General features: G+C 33.6%; 1 protein-coding gene across 5 annotated transcripts; it reads right to left on the bottom strand.

The window, feature by feature from the left end:
- Positions 1-10893: 10893 nt before the first annotated feature.
- Positions 10894-16480, bottom strand: LOC111878490 (polygalacturonate 4-alpha-galacturonosyltransferase). Of its 5 annotated transcripts, none has more exons than XM_023874998.3 (11): positions 16207-16479; positions 15940-16093; positions 15229-15263; positions 15099-15158; positions 14692-14829; positions 14567-14627; positions 14440-14486; positions 14030-14364; positions 13588-13945; positions 12065-12652; positions 10894-11388 (listed from the first exon to the last, which is right to left on the bottom strand). In XM_023874998.3, the coding sequence occupies exons 2-11, from the start codon at positions 16091-16093 to the stop codon at positions 11113-11115; spliced, it is 2052 nt and encodes a 683-aa protein (XP_023730766.1). In that variant the 5' UTR covers positions 16207-16479; the 3' UTR covers positions 10894-11112. The 5 variants fall into 5 exon arrangements, with proteins under 5 accessions (XP_023730766.1, XP_023730767.1, XP_042756931.1 ...); XM_023874999.3 differs by having other exon boundaries at positions 14567-14624; XM_042900997.2 differs by having other exon boundaries at positions 13588-14364; positions 16188-16480.
- Between the last annotated feature and the right edge of the window lie 3237 nt (positions 16481-19717).

Raw genomic sequence — 19717 nt, 5'->3', positions numbered from 1 at the left:
GGTTTATCCTGGACGAGTTTGTGGTCAACATTAATTCCACTACTCGGGATACTTTCCTAATGTACCCTCGGTTCGTTCAGCTCTTCATCAATAAGTAGTTTCCCAATTTGGTAAAGGATGGAGAAACACTCGATATGAAGTCTTTGGTCCCTCACACCATTGGTCTCATTAAACAAAACTGAAAGGGGAAGGTGGTCTTTCAGGGGTTGTATTCATTGGTTAAGTTTGGGCGATTTGCTGAACAGAACGAAGCCACCGAGTCACATGGATCGTCGGACAAGATTTCATCGGAACACACTTCGTCGGAAAAGGTGATCTCAGAAGGAGATGTGATCACCGTGTCACATCAAGAAGGAGAAGAGACTGTTTCTCCTACTGTGTTAGTTGCAAAGGAGCATGACCTACAAAATGTTCAATTTGAAGGAGATTACAATGAAGGGTCTTCTAAGAACACTGCTGAACCTAATCAACTTGAAGAACTCGATCTCACAGGTCGACAGAGATGAGATTCCAAATAATTTTGGAACTAATGACGATTTTCTATCAAACGTCAACCTCAACTCGCTGCTAGATAATCTCAATGATGTTGCTCACACGGCAACGAAGAGTAGGGATTTGGAAGACACTCTCGAATCAACCCCCATTACTACAGAACAAGTGGCTATCTCTACAACTCCAATGGTGACAGTGTCAGGGATTCCTCCCCTTGGCGTTGCTTCACCTACATCTGAGCCACTTCATGGTGATTTCTCAACAGACCAGACTTCACAGCCTCCGTCCAAAAGAAGACGACGAGATCCTAGGTTCAGGCATCTGGATTCTAGTTTGTCTCAGGGCTTTCCATTCACTCCAACTACCACTCCTGCTATTGTTACTACAGAACTTTTTCATGAAGGCCCTAGCATATTTTTTGAGGCTGGTGGTTCCTCTATTCCACCAGGATTTTCTCCTCTAAGAACTGATCTTGATGCAGCTTCTGTGCGTTTGGCCCAGCATCTTGCTCAAGAACAAGCTGCTGCACCTTCTTCTAAGGGCAAAGGAATTGCTTTTAGTGAAGGTCATCCAAGAGAAGATGACTCCATGATCAATGAACTCCAGAAAAGAGTGAATGTGATGGATTAGAAAAACATTGAGCTCAGCATTCGAGTTGAAGATCTCTTGAATGAGAATACAAATTTGAAAATTCAAGTTTCTGATCTCCAAGAAGATAAAGCAATCAAGTCCAGGAAAATCTCTTAGCTCCAATATCATTTCAATCTTCTGACCTCCAGCTACTTCAATTTCAAGAAGAAGCTTGAAGAAGACTTTGGTGATAAGTATAAGACATCCGCAGACGAGCATAGAATCGATCTTCACTCTCAAGCTTATCATATTGTTGTGCCAACTGCTCAGACTTCTCGTGTGGTGAATCGTTTTGAAGAAGAGCATGTGCATGCTCCTCATGTTGTAGATATTATTCGAGATCAACAAGCCAAAGTCGCTGAGAAGGGACAACTCTTATTCAAGAGAAGTTCCGACAAGAATGCACCAGGAAATCCATCCACAATCACTTTTACGGATCTTGAAGACGCAAGGTTTAGAGACACGTATGGTGATCGGTCAGGAGTTATATCTTGGGGTTTTCATGATCCCCTGAAAATGTGGATTGTTCGCAGAAAGAGCGGCAAGAGGAGCTCTATAAAGACTGTCACGATTTTAACTCTTGAACCAGGGTGGATCTCCCAGAGTTGTCTCAATCACCCTTCTCAAAACCAACAGATAATCAGCAAGCGATTAACTTCAAACGCTTTCTGGAAGATCAAGTAAAGAAAGTTTTTCCATCCATGAAGACTGTTGAATCTGTGATAAAGCAGTATCCTGATGTTATTGATCCCAAAACTGGTCATCCACTCCAGATGGTGATGTGACCTGCTACAAAGCAGGTCAAACAAATTCCCGTGCTTCAAGATTACTTGGATGGATCCTTAAGCTCTATGCTCTACTGGGTATTTGATGAAACCATAGCATCTGATGTCATCAAACTTAAGGAGGGGTGCATTCGTTTGTATGATAGAAGGGATTTGTTTCAGTTTAGAAAATGGGACATTCATCATTTAATCCATTTTTAGATCCAGGTTGCTGAGAAAATATTTGAGTCAGCCGCCAAAGAATACACCACTATGGTTGCTGAGATTATAAACAAGCAGATGTGGAATGGAGCTATGGGGCTGGATGATTTGATGATCGTGGACAAAGATTGACTTCAAGCTAGCACCAAACCAAGGGGGAGATTGAAGGGTCTAATTAGTGGTTTGGTTTAGGCTTTCTATTTAATAGGTTCTTTTGAGTAAATTTATAGCTTTTGGTAGGTTGTGTGTAGTTTACGGACCATCAATGAGTTTACGGCCATAATCCTATTTACGGTCGTAAACCCAAGGCCGGCCCAGGTCAAGTATATATAGAGGTGTGCTAGGTCTTTTGTCAGTTTTTGATGCCTCAGAGTTCACGGCTGCTTTCACCAGAAGTTGTACCAGACGTTATTCCTAATAGAAAAATGTGCGCAAGCTTGTTATCTTTCTTGTTTCTACTTATTCTTTATTGTTATTGATTGTGTTTTTTATTTGATCACTGGTAAGATCCATTTCAGGACATTACAAACCAAGGTAACCAATATTTAACAAAACATCATCAAATCAGAGTAATTCACAGAATGCGGAAACATGTGGTGTGTGCTCTACAATCATCCTGGGCTCTTCCAATTGAATACCTGAGTACCTGAAACATAAACTGAAAACTGTAAGCACAAAGTTTAATGAGTTTCCCAAAATACCATACAACATACAACCACTGATTATCATGCAACATACATATAGTTTCCATGGCCTCCCCCATGGTCTTTATCTAGAATTTCATGGGCTTCCCCCATGGTCTTTACCTAGAATACCATAGGCTCCCCCCATGGTCTAATATCCAAGTACCACGGGCTACCCACGGGGTCTTCCATGCCAAGTATCATAGAGACAATTAGCATACCACATAACACATAATGGGTCGGAATTGGTGCCTTCGACCCATGGATATAGTGAGAAGACTCACCTCGGACAACTGAAATCCACGATACTCTCTGACTGTAGATCCGCTAAAAATATCCCTGCACCATCAAACAAATAACACCCAATTAGCAATTGGGTTCCAAACCTAATCCAATAATCCATATATGCGGTAAAAAGACCATTTTACCCCTCGCATCGATTGGTCCAAGACTAAGGCCCAAACTCTCAATCATAAAGCCCACAAACCAATGATCATCCAAAGCCCACTTATGGCCTAATTTTCCAAATTCGGCCCAAACCCTTACATGGGCCTCACCCTAAAGCCCAACAACATTCCCCCACACCAAACACTTTCTTACAGATGGCCCAACCAAACCCCAGGCAATCCAAGCCCAAACTCACAAAGCCCATTCTGATCGAGTACGTGGGGCGTATAGGCATGTACGTGCAACGTACTCGCTTGGAGGCTTGTACGTTGAGCGTACCTGCTTGTACACCCAACATACTCACCTTATTCAGCCCAAATCTTATTTTCTCTCAATCCATCAAGACAAAGCTTTTTAAACCACGGATCTGACCTCCTTAAGCGGAAATACCACGTAAAGTTGCCAGCTTTACGTTCATACATGACTAGAAGAAGCTCTTAAGCATAAAAGGGACTTATTGGTTGACTTAATACATGCATGACTCTATAATACACATAAATCTTGCACCTTTATGCTCAAGGATACCAAAACAAGCTTAGATCTGAAATGATGAATCCTTAAACAACCTAACTCATCCATAATTTCACAAAGAAGACCAAAATCATAATAAACTAGCCATGAAGAGATCTAATCATACATAAACCAAGATGCAAACTTGTTACCTCAAAAATCTTTCCTACAAGGTCTTGATTTTGGATCCAAAGCTTTTCCACCAAGCAAAACAACCTCTAACTTCTCTTATTTCCTTCCCAAGGGCAAAAATGAGCATCAAATCCTCCCAAAATCTCAAGAACATCTCCAAGAAGCTCTAAGGTAGATTTAGGATTTTTAGAGTGTGGAGGTTGACTTAGAAATGAAGGAAATAGGCTAACATTATGCTTATATAGGGTACAACTCTAAAAATTAGGGTTTTCAACGTGGCCCTCATACACCCAGAGTACGAGGTCTCGCATCCCGACCCATATTCACACTACGCTACATGTACCTCCAACTACACCTCGCGTAACCTCCCTCGCATTAGTACTCCTTGTGTACCACCTTAGTACACCCCACGTACTAGGGTTGTCTCCAAACCCTAATTCATTCCAACGGCCATAACTTTATGGATACAACTCTGATTTCGACCATCCTTATATCCATGAAAATGTATCAAGGCGCCCTACATTATTATCAACTCATATTTTTCATAAGATATCTCGCACGAACATCCACTTTCCATAAAATCCCAAGATGAAAAATTACTAAAATGCCCTTTGATTCCAAAACACAATCTAAATACCCGAAACATCTGAATTACATTATCCAACCCCAACACTATTACCCCCCCCCCCTCCCACAAGCAAATCATGGGATTTGGTCCAACGCCGAGCTTGGAACGAAAGGTAGAGAACAAGGGTCGAGGAAGGCTTTTAGTGAAGACATCGGCAATGTGTAAGTGAGATGGAATGAATTGATTCTTCAACATCCCAGATTGAACAAGTTCACGATTGAAATGATAGTCGAGTTCAATATGTTTTGCACATTTATGAGAGATTGGGTTGTCACTAATGAACACTGCCCCCTTGTTGTCACATAGCATAAGCGGACAAGTTGTAAGAGAAACATGTAAATCTACCAGGAGATGTGTGGCCCAAATAATGTCTGCAACAGCATTAGCAAGAGAGTGATACTCGGACTCACAACTTGAAAGTGAGATCGTAGGTTGTTTCTTGGAACTCCACAAAACAAGACTAGAACCAAGAAAATTGGAATAGCCCGAGGTTGATCTTCGTGTGTCGGACAGGATGCCCAATCAACATCTAAATAGGCAAGAAGGCAAGGTTTGGAACGAGAGTAAGTCAAACCAAAAGGTGAGGTGCCCTTGATATAGCATAGAATACTCTTAACAGCAAGAAAATGATCATCGGTAGGATTCTGTAAGAATTGACTGGCATGATTGACTGTAGAAATGTCAGGACGAATGATAGCCAAATACTGGAGAGCACCCACCAAGGAGCGATATAAGGTAGGATCATTGAAGGGATTTCCAGCACGTTGTAATTGTTGATCAGAGACCATGGGTGTTGCTACAAGCTTGCTTTCTTGAAGTTGAGCATGCAGGAGAATGTCTGAAGCATACTTTGCTTGGCTGAGAAATAGACTGTCGGTAATGTAACTAACCTCTAAACCAAGAAAGTAATGGAACTCGCCTAGATCTATAATAGAAAATGCGACATGCATCTTTTTGATTAAAGATGTGATCAAAGGTTCATTGTTCTCTATCAATATTATGTCATCAACATAAACAAGTAAATACAAAATGGTCTGTTCCTTACGAAGGACAAACAGGGATGTGTCGGCTTGACTGCATTTAAAACCAAGACAAGTAACAAAATCACTGAACCGTTGAAACCATGCACGAGGTGTTTATTTTAGACCATACAGGACTTTCCGAAGACGACATACATGGTTTGGATAGGAAGTATCAACGTATCCTGGTGGTTGCTCCATGAAAATTGTTTCAGACAGAACACCATTGAGAAATGCATTTTTTACGTCCAGTTGATTTATAGGAAGGAGTGGTAGATGATGAAGTTGGTGTCATAAGGACCATGGGGATCGATTAGGATTTTTTTAGGATAAAACCTAGGGGTCATCTGATACCATATGAGGATAATAATATGTGCCTCAACTGAAGGCATGAGACTTTGCATATATACACAATTGTATAAAGAGGTAAGAAATACAGAGATTACAAAAAATATGTACAAGAGTAATAAATTAGGAAACAAATAATCTAATCTTTTAGAGGATTTGTGGGATCGTTGTTATTATCCTATATATATATATATATATATATATATATATATATATATATATATATATATATATAAAAGTTCAATAGAAAACCATTATTAATCAAGGAACCAAAGAACCAATCCAAAGCATAGAAATTTAAAGTCGTCAACGGCAAAAGGAATAGTTGTAGACTTTTACAATGGACGCACATGCACCGGATTATAACAAAACTCACTTTTTTTTCGTTTAAAAAAAATTTTAGGCCATGTTTTTTATCGAAAAAAATGAGTATACCGTTGTTCACGATTTTTCGTCCTCTTTCCAAAGAGATCTATGATGATATATAAAATATGAACTTTTATTTTCGAAAAAAAATTCACTTCATTTTCTTTGTTGAAAAGTTAAGGTCTTTTTTTATAGAAAAAAATTAATAAATATATCAAAATTCATGTTTTTTTGTACTTTTTAAACATAGATTCATATTCATGTAAAAACGATATTTCAGTTCAGATTCACATTGTGAACTTGTTCAAGTTCATATTGTGAACCTGTTCAGATTAATATTGTGAACCTGTTCATATTCACATTGTGAACCTTTTCAGATTCACAGTGTGAATATGAATTGATCGGAGCTTTTTCACATTGTGAATGTTAAAAATATGAATATTTACAGTTTAGATTCACAGTGTGAATCTACATTGATCGAGGTGTTTTTTGTGAACCTTCTCAGATTCACAGTGTGCATAATAGTAAGTCAGATTCACAATGTAAATCTAAACTGTTCGAGCTTTTTCACATTGTAAATGTTAAAAATTAAAATATTTACAGTTTAGATTCACAATGTGAATCTACACTGTTCGAGGTTTTTTTTAAATCGGTGTTGATTTTATTAATAGAGTACAAAAAATTAATATTTTTGGTATAATTTTTTTTTTTGATAAAAATAAACTTAAATATTGAAAAAAAACTAACAAAATGAAGTGGGTTTTTTTCGAAAAAAAAAATTTATTTTTTATATATCTAAATGGATCTCTATGGAAAGAAGACAAAAAATCGAGAACAACGGTATATTCGGGGTTTTTTTTTTTGATAAAAAATATGGCCTAAAAAAAATTTAAACGAAAAAAAAGATGTGAATTTTTTGGTATAATCCGGTATGTGTGCGTTCAATATAAAAATGTAGATCTATTTCTTTGGCGTTAATCATTATGATTTCCGACACTCGCGATTGGTTCATTGTTAATTATGGTTATCTCTCTCTCTCTCTCTCTCTCTCTCTCTCTCTCTCTCTCTCTCTCTCTATTATATATATATATATATATATATATATATATATATATATATATATATATATATATATATATATATATATATATATATATATATATATATATATATATATATATATATATATATATATATATATATATATATATATATATATATATATATATATATATATATATATATATAAGAACAAGTTTGTAAGAGTTTATTGTCTTAAAAAGTCTTACAATACATGAGTCCAAGTATCAAAATCTTGAAAAGGTAATATACAATAATATATACAATTATGTTTATTATACTATTCTTCATAAACCTAATGCTGTTTTTTGCCGACCCATTAAAGAACCTATCCTATATTGACAACTATATAATCCATGAATAAAAACTTTAAACCGTTTGGAATGTGAAGCGTAGATACTACAACGAACTAACTGATCAACATCAATGAAACATTAAGTGAAAATTAATTAGTAGTCCTCTTATAAAGAAAGATGCAAAAAACTCTGATGCATTTAGTGAAATCGGCTCAAAACAGCGAAGTGAGTCGATATCTCCATGTTAGCTAAAACCAAAGATCATTAGAAATGCTAATAATGATTATTATGTGGCTCAAAATATACGCAACCAATAAAAAACGAAATGTGACGTAATTGTCTATGAAATTGCTAAAAGGTTTAACTCCTTGTGTTATAAAATTCCATCGCTAAAATACTAATGATCACTAATGCATGATTGCATATTGTATACAAATTTTTGTCATAAGTACGAATAGATTTGTGCAAAAGAATCATTTGAACTCAAGAATTATCTAGCTACCGAATGGTTGAATGATGTTAGTGCGTGAGTCTTTTTTCATGTAAAGTCTTGTCTGAAATGCAACATGGTTAGCTGTTAACCAATCAATGTACGGACATATTTTATGCAATTTCATTTGAAGTATTATATATGTAAAATAATATATACATAATATTCCAAAGTATAGCATATTTGTAGTGAGAACAACCTATTTAGATATTTCAAGTGTATCAATTTCCTTCCAACCCAAATCGATGAGGATTTGAATTTCATGGAGGAGATTTTTTTAATTGTCTATATTTTGCCAACAAAAAAGTTCCCATAATGGGACAATCAAGTCACAAAAAGGTGAGGGAAACAAGAAATGTCCTTAAAAAAAAAGTTAAGATCCCATAAAGTTTATTTTCTTCTTTTTATTAAAATAAGTGTTTTAACTTATTTCAATGTAACTTTGATAACATAAGGTTTAATGATTATCTTTACCAATAATCAAATAAATGAATACCTTTAACAAAATAAAATTAAAACCCTCAGAAACACTAATATCTTATAATAATTGTTAATTGAGAGTTTTGTTCAAGTCCAAAATAACTAAATGTATATCTTTTTTAGTAAAGAAATTCAGAAAAATTAAATAATTCATAAACTAGTTTATAAGTTAGCTTTTTAATAAATTACCTTAGGATAACTTATTGATAAAGTATATTAAAAACTAAAAACCATCTTTACATCTAAAGTTCAAAACAACATTACCAACAACACTCTAATTCTACTTTTAAACACCTTAATTCTACTTTTAATCTACATGTTCGTTTTAAGTAGTACTTAAACACTCAACAACATTACCAACAATTTCTTATACAGCTGCCATTTGATAAATAGACCCAATAAAATATAAGAATTTATCCTTTTAATTCTTCTTCATACTACAATCAAAGACTTTGCCCATAACCGCAATTCACTTATTGATGATATTCTTCTTCTTCGGTCACAAGATTATCATAACTAAAACATATTTTGCGCAACTAATTTATAATCATATATCATTAATTCATATAATAATTATAAAAAACCCAATCAAAATTCAATTATAACAATAGCGTATTATAAAGTTTGAGCTTGACTAATGTTTTATTATGAAAAGATTTGTTACTTTAAAAGAATTGATTCCAAACATGCTATATACTAAAGTTTCATATTCCCTTAGTGTTTAAATGGCTTTTACAACATAAGCAGTTTTAAATTCTGTCCAACTTTTGTAGTGTGCTATGTTTTCAGTCTAGTTCGGTTTTATATGAATTTCAATCTTAAGTGTTTAAGATCTAAAGTTTCCTACTTTCTTGATATACCTTAGTTTTTTATAATACATATCTAATAAAATTGAAAATAGTTTTAATACAATGTGAATGTATCCACTAGCTAACCCCCCCCCCCCCCCCACCCCACCCCACCCACACACACACACATTTACTAATAAAAGTAAAACCCGTAAAGTTTGGTTGATCATTAGCATTCAGGGTAGTCAAGAATTGAGACCACTGATCAATTTTTTTCAGGTATTGGGGGGCAGAGATGACTTCCTCCTATCATTCAGCTCTACAACATATGATTCAATTAAAAAGTGATGATGTGATTGTGGTGGAATCAAAAAAGCTTGTCTAATAAATAAAATAAAAATAAAAAAAGACTTCGATAATATTCATGGGTTTCATCATTTTATTTGTATTCTTGGCTAGATATATCTTGAATTTTTAGGTGCCAAATACCAAATGATGTTGGTATCTATATGTACATATGATATATGAGAAAAGAAATCAAGAGTACCTTGCTTTTTAAAACTCTTTAAAGGGACAACCACCAAACTTTCATGTGCTACTTTAGAAAGAATATAATGATCAAGAATCCATGGCAAAAGTAGAACATGTTGTCCAGTGTCACGGATTTGCTTTCTTCGTTCAAGCTCCGTGTGAGCTTCGTATCAATGTGACAAAAGTTAATTACATAAGTAAATGGTGGTTTTGCTAGAAGAGTTTTTCTATTTAGGTGAAAATGTATAGAGACATCAAGAAGTTTGATTGGTTTAAAAAAGATATATTTCATGGACAATTGGAGACTATTGTACCCGATTTTCGACAATGTTGAACTTTGGTCTATCCCATGAAAGGAAAGAAACTAGTAATTTTACCCTCACAAAGAATTGAAATTTTCGCCTAAACAAACAACTTAAAATGAAGAAGTTATTCAAGTTGTAGGAGTAGATATGGCACAACAGGATTTCTAGTGACCTTTTCAAAGAAAATGATGAGGACAGGAAATTCATATTTTTTTTAAGAAAGATTGAGAGCGAGTCATGAACCCCTGTCCTTTTTTTACTGTTTTAGATGGGACAAAAGATCATAAATTATTGTGTCATTGACAACAATCTTAATCTATGTCGAACACAGTACTATTTGTTCTATTCCATTTTGCCATACTTGTTAATTGTTTAATTTTGCCATGTTTTGTTCTATTCTGTTTTTGACCTGTAAAAACTTTAAGACGGGCGTTGAGCCATGACACATCCAAAAGTAAGTCATGCAAGAGAAAACCATTCCATTGTTACAAGACATCTCATTGCTTCGTTTCAACACGTCTATACACACCCGTTTCATCCAACAATTTCACCTAATATCACGTTGAAGATGGATTCACACGTATCATATCAAGGTGAAATCTTTTATCCCAAAACGTTTCAAATTATATAAAAGTCAACAATATTCATTCAAATCTAAGTTTACAATTTCAAGAATATATCGGGTGTGAAGATAATCTCATTACTCAAAAGTCAACTATAACATCCTTCCCTACTCCTATCCAATTTAGGGGAGTAAGTTTCACTTTCACATACAAGTATTGGAACAAAAAAAGAATTAGAACTAAATAGATATAACAAAGAATAGGATCAAACTCACAAGAATAAACAATGTGGGAAACACAGTGTGTGGCATCATTGTTAGTTTGCCTAAATAGGAATATCATTCACTGATTTTGCAACCTCGGATATACGGATGGTCAAACTTGATGTATTTGACCCAATATGAACGATACCTTGTCATAGCTAACTCAAGCCATGGTTTCATATTACCATTGTAGTGAACCACAGCTGCATTCTCAATATCAATCTTATCAATGCTTGGGTTATACCCTAACCCAAGTACATGCCATGATTTGTCAAGTGGATGTGTAAGCCCATAAAATGTCATTAATCCAGGTGGCAATGTCCCAAGCTTCCATAAAACCCTATCCTCATTCTGTCATCAAAAGCCCAATTAAAAAAAAATAGAATGAAATACATTTTGGTCCCTACGTATAAATGATTTTTGCAATTTTGGTCCTTTTTTAATGATTCATAACAATTTTGGTACATGTGTCGTCTAAGTTAACAGCCTAGTTGTTAAACTTTTTGAAAATGACCAGTTTGCCCTCCATCCAAAACTGAGGAAAAGATACACCATAGGACCAAATTTGTAATATTATCTAAACTTTTATTTAAGGTTTATAACATTGCAACGATGGTCAATTTTTGGAAAAATCAAAAAAAAATGAAAAGGTACACCATAGGGACTGAATTTGGTACATGCGTCGTTTAAGTTAACAGCCTAACAGTTAATTTTTTGAAAATGACCCTTTTGCCCTCGATCAAAAACTGAAGAAAAGGCACACCACAGGGACCAAAGTGGTCATATTTTAAAATTTCAAAAAGCTATTCTTTATATTTTAAAAAAATTACAAATTTTGGTCCTTATGGTATACTTTTTTTCAGTTTTGGTCCAAGGGCAAAATGGTCATTTTCAAAAAAATAACAGCATCAGGAAACTTCAAAATAAGGACAACATTTGCTAGAGAAAACTTTTTTACATACAATTACAAAATTGCAAAAATCAGATATTCTAAAGGACCAAAAAAGTAATTTACTCAAAAACTTACCATGCTTTGCCACCTGTGGTAAATTCCAGTTATATCCCTCTTCTTCCACTGCTTGAGATCAAAAACATTCATCCCATACGCCCAACCACATGCATTAGGGTCAAAGTTACGGGCAATATGGGGATTTGAGAAATTTAAATACTTATCAAACCGATGAAAGCTTTCACCACATGTTTCAACAGCCCCGTTGACTTTCCCATGAAGGTCAACCTTCCACAACCCAGTCAAATCTTTTTGAACAACAATGTCATCATCAAGAAAAAGGATCTTGTTTAATTTAGGATAAACTTGTGGGAGATAAAATCTGAGGTGATTTAACATGGAAAGATATTTAGGGTTTCTGTATTTAAGATTTGAAGATCCAGCTGAAAGGGTTGTGTGATGATCTGCTTTGAAGTAAAACTCTTTCATTGCAGCAGATTCTAGTTGTTTAAGAACTGGACAATATGATGAATTTAGCCATTTGAATTCATCAACATTTTCTACATGAATTGTGGCTTTTCCTGGAGGATTTAATAAAAACCACATGTTCATTGCTCCAAAGTTTAATTTATCAGAAACAAGATGGAAAACATGTTTCTCTGGTTCCTGTGTATGTGTTTCAAAGAAACATAAATTAGTCCATGAAAACAACAAAACAAAAAATTTATCAAAGTTGCTATTTTATCTTTATGAACATTCATTCTTTATTCTTCTGTAAAACTTGTTGCAGAAATCGCCTAATTATCAGTTTGTGGTAATCATTAACTAAATTCTTGTAGTAATTATTACAAAATATTAAAAACCCTGATGTTGTCACACAAGAATCATCTAATATAAATCATTACTTTTAAATTTGTTTAATCACTAAGATGACCAAAATAGGTGGGACCCTATTACAAAATAACCACCTTTTGAACATTCAATAACCACCCATTTTGCAAAATATCTTTTTTTGTAATATTGCAATATGCAAAAATAATAATAATAACTGCAAAATTGCTATATGATTGGTCCCTGCAACAACATAACCACCCATTTCAAGAAATTTACAAAATTAATTTTTTTTCACGAAATGGCATCATTTTTAACAAAGTAATGTCATTTTGCAAAAAAAAAAAAAAAAAAAAATTAATAATAAAAGATTTTTGTAGTGGGGACTATTCATATAGCAACTTGCAAGAGAAAAAAGGCATTTGCAAAATGAGTGGTCATTTTCTGATAAATGTTCAAAAGGTAATTGTTTTGTGATAGGACTTCCATAAGTCTTTTAAAACTTTTTTTTTCTGATAAATGTTCAAAAGGTAATTATTTTGTGATAGGACTTCCATAAGTGTATTATTGATTTTTCAGATCATAATGTTTGGCTTCCCATTGCAGAAAAAAGACACTAACTTTGCAAGATTAAACAATCTTGGGGATCAAAATAATTAGCACATGAAATCTTTTGTCCAAAATCACTCATTCTTTCCGTTTTTTTCTACATTATTCCTTAAAAGAGCATAATAATATTTGCCACAACGACATCCATTATCCATAATTACCTTAGCATTCATGATTGTAGAGTTGACAACAACGGATGCAGCCAATACATTATCAGAGAAAAGAGCATAATGATATAGACTTGGATTTTCAAGATTCTCACTTCTTGGAAACTTTCTTTTTTCAGGTGAAAGAAGGTAATACTCGATTGTTAAACGCATTGATAAGCAATGAATTCCATTTGGAATTGTTTTAGCTGCTAATTGGCTTAAAAAAGTACTTTGCTTTTTCAAGCTTCTAACTTGTTCATCTGCAGATTGAAGCATAGCTCTCAACTTCCCTGTAACTAACTTGCAATCATAAAGTTGATCTCTAGCTTTTGATAACAATTGTCCCATGGCTTTTATTTTCTCTGGGGCACTAAAATTGAATATCAAGAAAGAACAAGATTTCATAAGTTGACTAGAAAAGATACTGATATATATAAATAATTTGATATGATACCTTTGATTAAGATCAATATCAGTTGTTGCATCTCCTAAAGCACGTTGACTTTCTTTAATTCGGATTTGTAGCTCATGAGCCATGTTTGTCTTGTTTTTCATAGTTGCAATGCTTACATAAACCCTAGCCATGATGATTTGATCTCTTATCAAACGAACAGTTGTATCTATGTTCTCATTATCAGCCTCTTTCCTCCATATACTATACTTCCCCAAAACAGCAGAATCAACTGATTTGGATCTTTCAATGGCTGCATTTTCAAGCTTTATACTTACATCTTCATCTTGTTTCATTAAACCAGCTGCTCGTGTTTCACGCCTTTTGTCTCTCAGTTTCTAAAAGATTACAAGAGTAAGTTTTTAATCATTTGGAAGAAACGAGTGATACTTCACTTGAAAGTACAAATTTACCCTTCTTGCTAGCATTGTGGGTGTCTCCATGTATTGAGAATGATCATCTGCATTTGAGAATATACACATGAATGTAGTTCTGATTCTTATAGTCTTATGGAAACATTAGTCTAAAGAAAATTATTACCAACTAAAGAACTATCTTGTTTGCCTTTTGGGGTTTCTTGTTTATTAGTTGCCACAATCTGCTATATGGGAATATGTCAGATCGTATAAGGAACAAGAAAGAAAGGGAGAATGAGTTATACAAACCTCAGAAGAACTTGAACTAATATCAATCACATTTTCTTGTCCTGAAAACTTCCAAGAAGCTGAAAAGTTTTGTTTACGAAAAGAATCAAGACTCAAGGGTCCTAAGTCATCTGTGTTGGCCTTGATGACATCAATAACCTAAAAAACATACAATTATCAACATACTGAAATTAACCTTAGAGTAGTGAAAGAGGGGTTAAAGTGTAGATCTTTGATCTTTCAATGTGCAATGCATTAATAAGACAAAAGTTGAAAGTACTTTGATGTAATAGAAAGAAATGAAAATAGGACGCTTTAATAAACAAGTAAACGAAAATATGTAGCTATTTTTTGCATTATCCATTAAAAGAATAATATGGTTTAAGGAAATGACAAGTTGAGATAGAATGAAATATTTAGTAACTTGCCTCCTTTGAGAGAAGAGATTTGATGTGTTGCAAAGCAAGTTTGGTTCTCCAATCTACATCCTGTATTTCTCAATGAAGGTGAGCACCATAACATTTGAGATATGGATAATATAAACATAAAGAAGCTTACTTGTTTATTATTACTAATTGAGGAATCATTTTGATCTGCACACAAAAAGAAAATAGAAATATTCATAAGGGTCTATTAGTTTCCACTATTTACCTTCATAGTGGTAAACCTTCGGTTTTCATCCAAAATACTAATCAAGTGTTTGAACATTTCACAGATCAACTAAGCAATTAACATGTTTCACAACAAAGAGACTTGTCTTTACATAGAAATATTCATAAGGGTCTATTGGTTTCCACTGTTTACCTTTATACTAAATGGGACTTATTGTGACATATTTATTTCTCTTCACATCATACAATGAGAATCTTTAAATCAAATGGTGAAAGTAAAGAGTGTATAATCAAATAAAATATATGGAGGCAGAGCTATCAGTCACCAATCAATGCCAGCAACATTGACTATGCATCTTCTACTTTCTTGTTTTCACAAGAACCTTTAGGTTTTCCAATAATTTTCATCACAATAGATCAATCCTTTTTTATAGTAAAAAAAAAAAAAAAACTTTATTTCAATCTGTATTAAGTATAAACCACACTGCTTGACAATGCAAACAGCAATATTTAATGTTCAACAGGGCAAACAGACAATTACATAAAGCTCAAAATAGTAAAAATGGCAATTGGGGAAATCCCCAGGAAATAATTTGACAGGAAATCAGAGTTTCCACATAGAAATCAGTAAAGTAGAACGATTAGACTGATTACTAACCAATTGAATCAGCCGAATAAATCCCACGTCCAACGAAGAACACCATGGGAGCAAGAACTAAAATTAACACAAGGGTGAACACTGGAAAACGAGATCCACCACCTCCTCTGTTTCTATGGACGCCGAAACTTGATACCCCCCTCTTGATCGCCATCTGCAATAAAAAAAACCCTAATCAGGAATATTCAAGAGCAAAAAACCCCAAAAAAGTTACACCATTTATCGGGTGTCTACGCATAATCACACACAAAGATAAAACTGTCGTACTGGAGTCCGAGGGAGGAAGATAGATCTTGTTATGGAACTTGCTTCTTAGATCAATAATGTCATTTTACTACGTTGCTTTGAAAAATTGAGCATAAAGATCAGTAAAGTGAGGATTTTCAACCCCTAGGGCTATGAAAGCACTGTAATTGGAGTGCTGGGAAAGGGGCTTGGGTTTTAAGCATACAAATCTAATGAAGATTTTCAACAAATTTTGAACGATTTCTTGACTGTGATTCGTACTAATTTCCTGTTTATCTTCCACATCACAACAACGCCATTTATGTCAGGGCTTTGTTAAAGATTCTGAGATATTTTCATTTACACACCTTAGCTTTACTCTATGTTTATTTTACACCTCGTGTAAGTCTCCAACTAAAAAGTATTGTTCACCTGAAATTTAATGTAATAAATAAAAAAAAATTGTCCCATGTCATTTTCTTATTCATTTTGAGACATATCATTTTGTAGGAGGTTTAAAATTTTTATTTTTCACTTGTTATTTTTTAAAAATTTCTATTTTCTCAAAATAAAATTTCATAAAATTCTACGAGTTTTATAAGGAAAAAAAAGTTATTCTATATATTAATTTGATAATAAATTCTCATAAATATTCCAAACGATTTGATTTTTTTTAGATGTTGCAAAAGATTATATTTTGTTATGTAAAATTATTAATTTATAAAATATTTAATGTTTATATATTGATATTAAATTTTTAATTTTAATAAACTCATGTAGTACACGGATTTCACACCTAGTATTTATTTAGCGATTGTAAGATCATCTCCAATGGTAGTTGAATAGAGAGTTGAATGGAGAGTTGAATCTCCTTAAACTCAAAATCTTCATTGTAGGTTAATGACATGGCACTCAATAGAATGAGGAATTCAATCCCACTTTACACTCTCTAACCTCACACACACAAAAAGAAAATGATAAGTGATATGACAATCCATTAATTTGTATGGAGATTAATGAGTAAATTATATAGTGAATAGAATATATATATATATATATATATATATATATATATATATATATATATATCAATCCATTGAACTCATATGAGTTCAATGCATTGGAGATGGCCTAAAAACAAAGTTAGCTTTGTTTTCTCTTCAAGTAATTTAATATCATGTCACATGTATATATTGCCCAAAAGCCTTCTTTAACACAAAGAACAAGACGAAATCATCTAAAATATATGCAAAGCAAAAAGAGTTAACAATTGCAAAAGCTACTACTAAGATTTGAAAATGAAAGTGGTTTAAGAAAACTTACCATTGAAGATAAATAAGAAATCATTATTTATAACTTCAACCAAATGAGTATATGAATTTTTAATCGTTGAGACATCGACAAACCAATACTCTTAACTCTCAAGTTTCAAAATACTCTCAAACTCTACATAAACCTGTTTGATTATCTCTATTGAATAGTGGCATTTCGGACAAAAGTGTTCTACAAAGTTTGTTATATTTATGTCATGTATACATAATTTATGGATTGATGGCATAATGAATCACTGATACTTTATTTTATTTTCTTCCTTTTTATAGTTTCTTTTAGTATTTTTCGCTCTTTTTATTAGTATTGCATTGTATATTTTTTATTTTCTTTATCATGGATTGTGTCGGGTACTTTCTATTTTGTAGGGTTTTGGAGCTTGTTTCAGTTGTGGATTAGCTTGTAGACGGGCTTTGTGGGCTTTCGAGACGTCATTGGGCTTTACGAATCCATCAAAGGAGAATTGGTCTTAAAAAGTTGAAGACTTGGATGAAGTGGGCTTATGAAGATGGGTCTTGGATTCATATTTTGCCTTGGACTATCCATATTTTAAAGCTTGAATATGATTTGCCAAAATTGAATCATGTGAGGTATGGAGGGGACCAAGGAAATCTTGGAAGCGGGGTGATGTAATGGAGAAAAAGTGCCAATAGCATTTAAGCATCATTTATGAGGTGGAGTCTCAGTCGCGCAAATCTACGAGGGTACCTGCACAACTGCACATTTTTGGTCATTTTGGTCATTTTGCTCACCATTTACTTTGGGGTTAGGCCTAGCATCTCACACTTCGATTTTCCACTATTAGAGATTATTGGAGGTGATTTTTGGGAGCTTGATACACATTCTTCTCATCTTTCTAAGTAATTGTTAGTTTCTTGATGCAAAAACACTTTGTGATTGTTCTTTTGTTGTCATGAGTGGCTAGTTTCTTTATTTTGGTTAACTTTAACTGAAACCCTTGGATATTTGTGGGTTTTTAAGGATTCATGCTTAATTGTCATTTATCTTATGTTTATGATTCTAGTTCATATTTCTTATGTTTGTTTAATACTTTGATCATGAGCTTGGTACTTGAATGAGCAATTGTTGGTTTATTTCTTTGATTTAGCATTGAATCCTTGAATTTACTTAGAACAAGGGCTTTATAGTGGTAGAAATCATCTCTAGCTTATGAATAATGACTCCTTTATGGATGTGTAAGCATTGACATCCTCTATGAATTGGGGATTCCTTCATTCTTAAGGCTAATCAACTTTCTTGGGTTCAATTGCTTCAATTGAATCCTTGATTTTGATTAATAAGGTGTGTTGTGGGCTTCCCCAACCTCCATACTACTTGTGAGGAATATTGGCATATCATACTTCATGATTGTTATAACCAATTTGGGATTAATGATAAGCTTCATATTGAATCCTAATGATAAACACACAAATGTTCATTGCGTTGAATTGCATTGGTTGACCAATTCTCCCCAATAATTGAGCATTTCACCATATTGTTTAATTGCAAGCTTTTTAGTTATTTAAGTCTTCTCAAAAAATCACACCCCCCCCTTTAGTTTAATTGTAGTTAGTTGTTTTTATTATACTAGTTCTATTGGATTGCATTGATGATTGAATACAACCATTTCCCCGAGGATCGATTGTAACGCCCGCATATTCGGGCTAATCAATTTAAAGGTAATAAACGTTAAAAATGAAATTTTGATAGAAGATTATTTAGAATAAATAATCTTAACCAAAGTATAGTATATGTCATAAGGTTTTCGTACATATAAAGATCGATGAAATCCGACTTAAAATGAAGAAGTTATGACCCGTCGAAATTTTGTGACAAAACTGACACGACTATGCGTAATGTAAAAAGTGAATTATTAACGAAATACTTTTTAGCTTTAGTGATCTACATAAAATTCGTAGTATACATTAAATCGAGTACGTACATAAAAAGAAAGTCCAAATCTGACTTCGTTATAGGAAGTCATGATTTTTCTAAGATTTTGCATAACAGTATACATCCCGGAAATCGAAATTTAGATCGATTGATTTTAGCCAGCACAATTTAAATGAAAATTAAAGATCTCATTAATAGGAGCTCAACGATATAAAGACAGTCGTAAACGGACGTCGGATGACAAAGGTATGAATTTTTAACGAACTTTAACCGTCTAAGCCTATTAAAATATAACTTTAAAAATAAAGTCAAAATTAGACAACGGAGTCTA

This window comes from Lactuca sativa, chromosome 4 (genome assembly GCF_002870075.4).
Source record: "Lactuca sativa cultivar Salinas chromosome 4, Lsat_Salinas_v11, whole genome shotgun sequence".
NCBI classification, from domain to species: domain Eukaryota; kingdom Viridiplantae; phylum Streptophyta; class Magnoliopsida; order Asterales; family Asteraceae; genus Lactuca; species Lactuca sativa.
Note: the sequence above shows the minus strand (reverse complement) of the source record. Positions and strands in the feature narration are given on the sequence as shown.

Excerpts from the sequence above, each read along its gene's own strand:
- LOC111878490 (XM_042900997.2), bottom strand. The coding sequence starts at position 16,093 with ATGGCGATCAAGAGGGGGGTATCAAGTTTCGGCGTCCATAGAAACAGA. Across the intron at positions 14,830-15,098 it reads AATCTCTTCTCTCAAAGGAG|GTTATTGATGTCATCAAGGC; the intron begins GCAAGTTACTAA and ends TATGTTTTTTAG. Across the intron at positions 14,487-14,566 it reads ACAAGATAGTTCTTTAGTTG|ATGATCATTCTCAATACATG; the intron begins GTAATAATTTTC and ends TCTCAAATGCAG.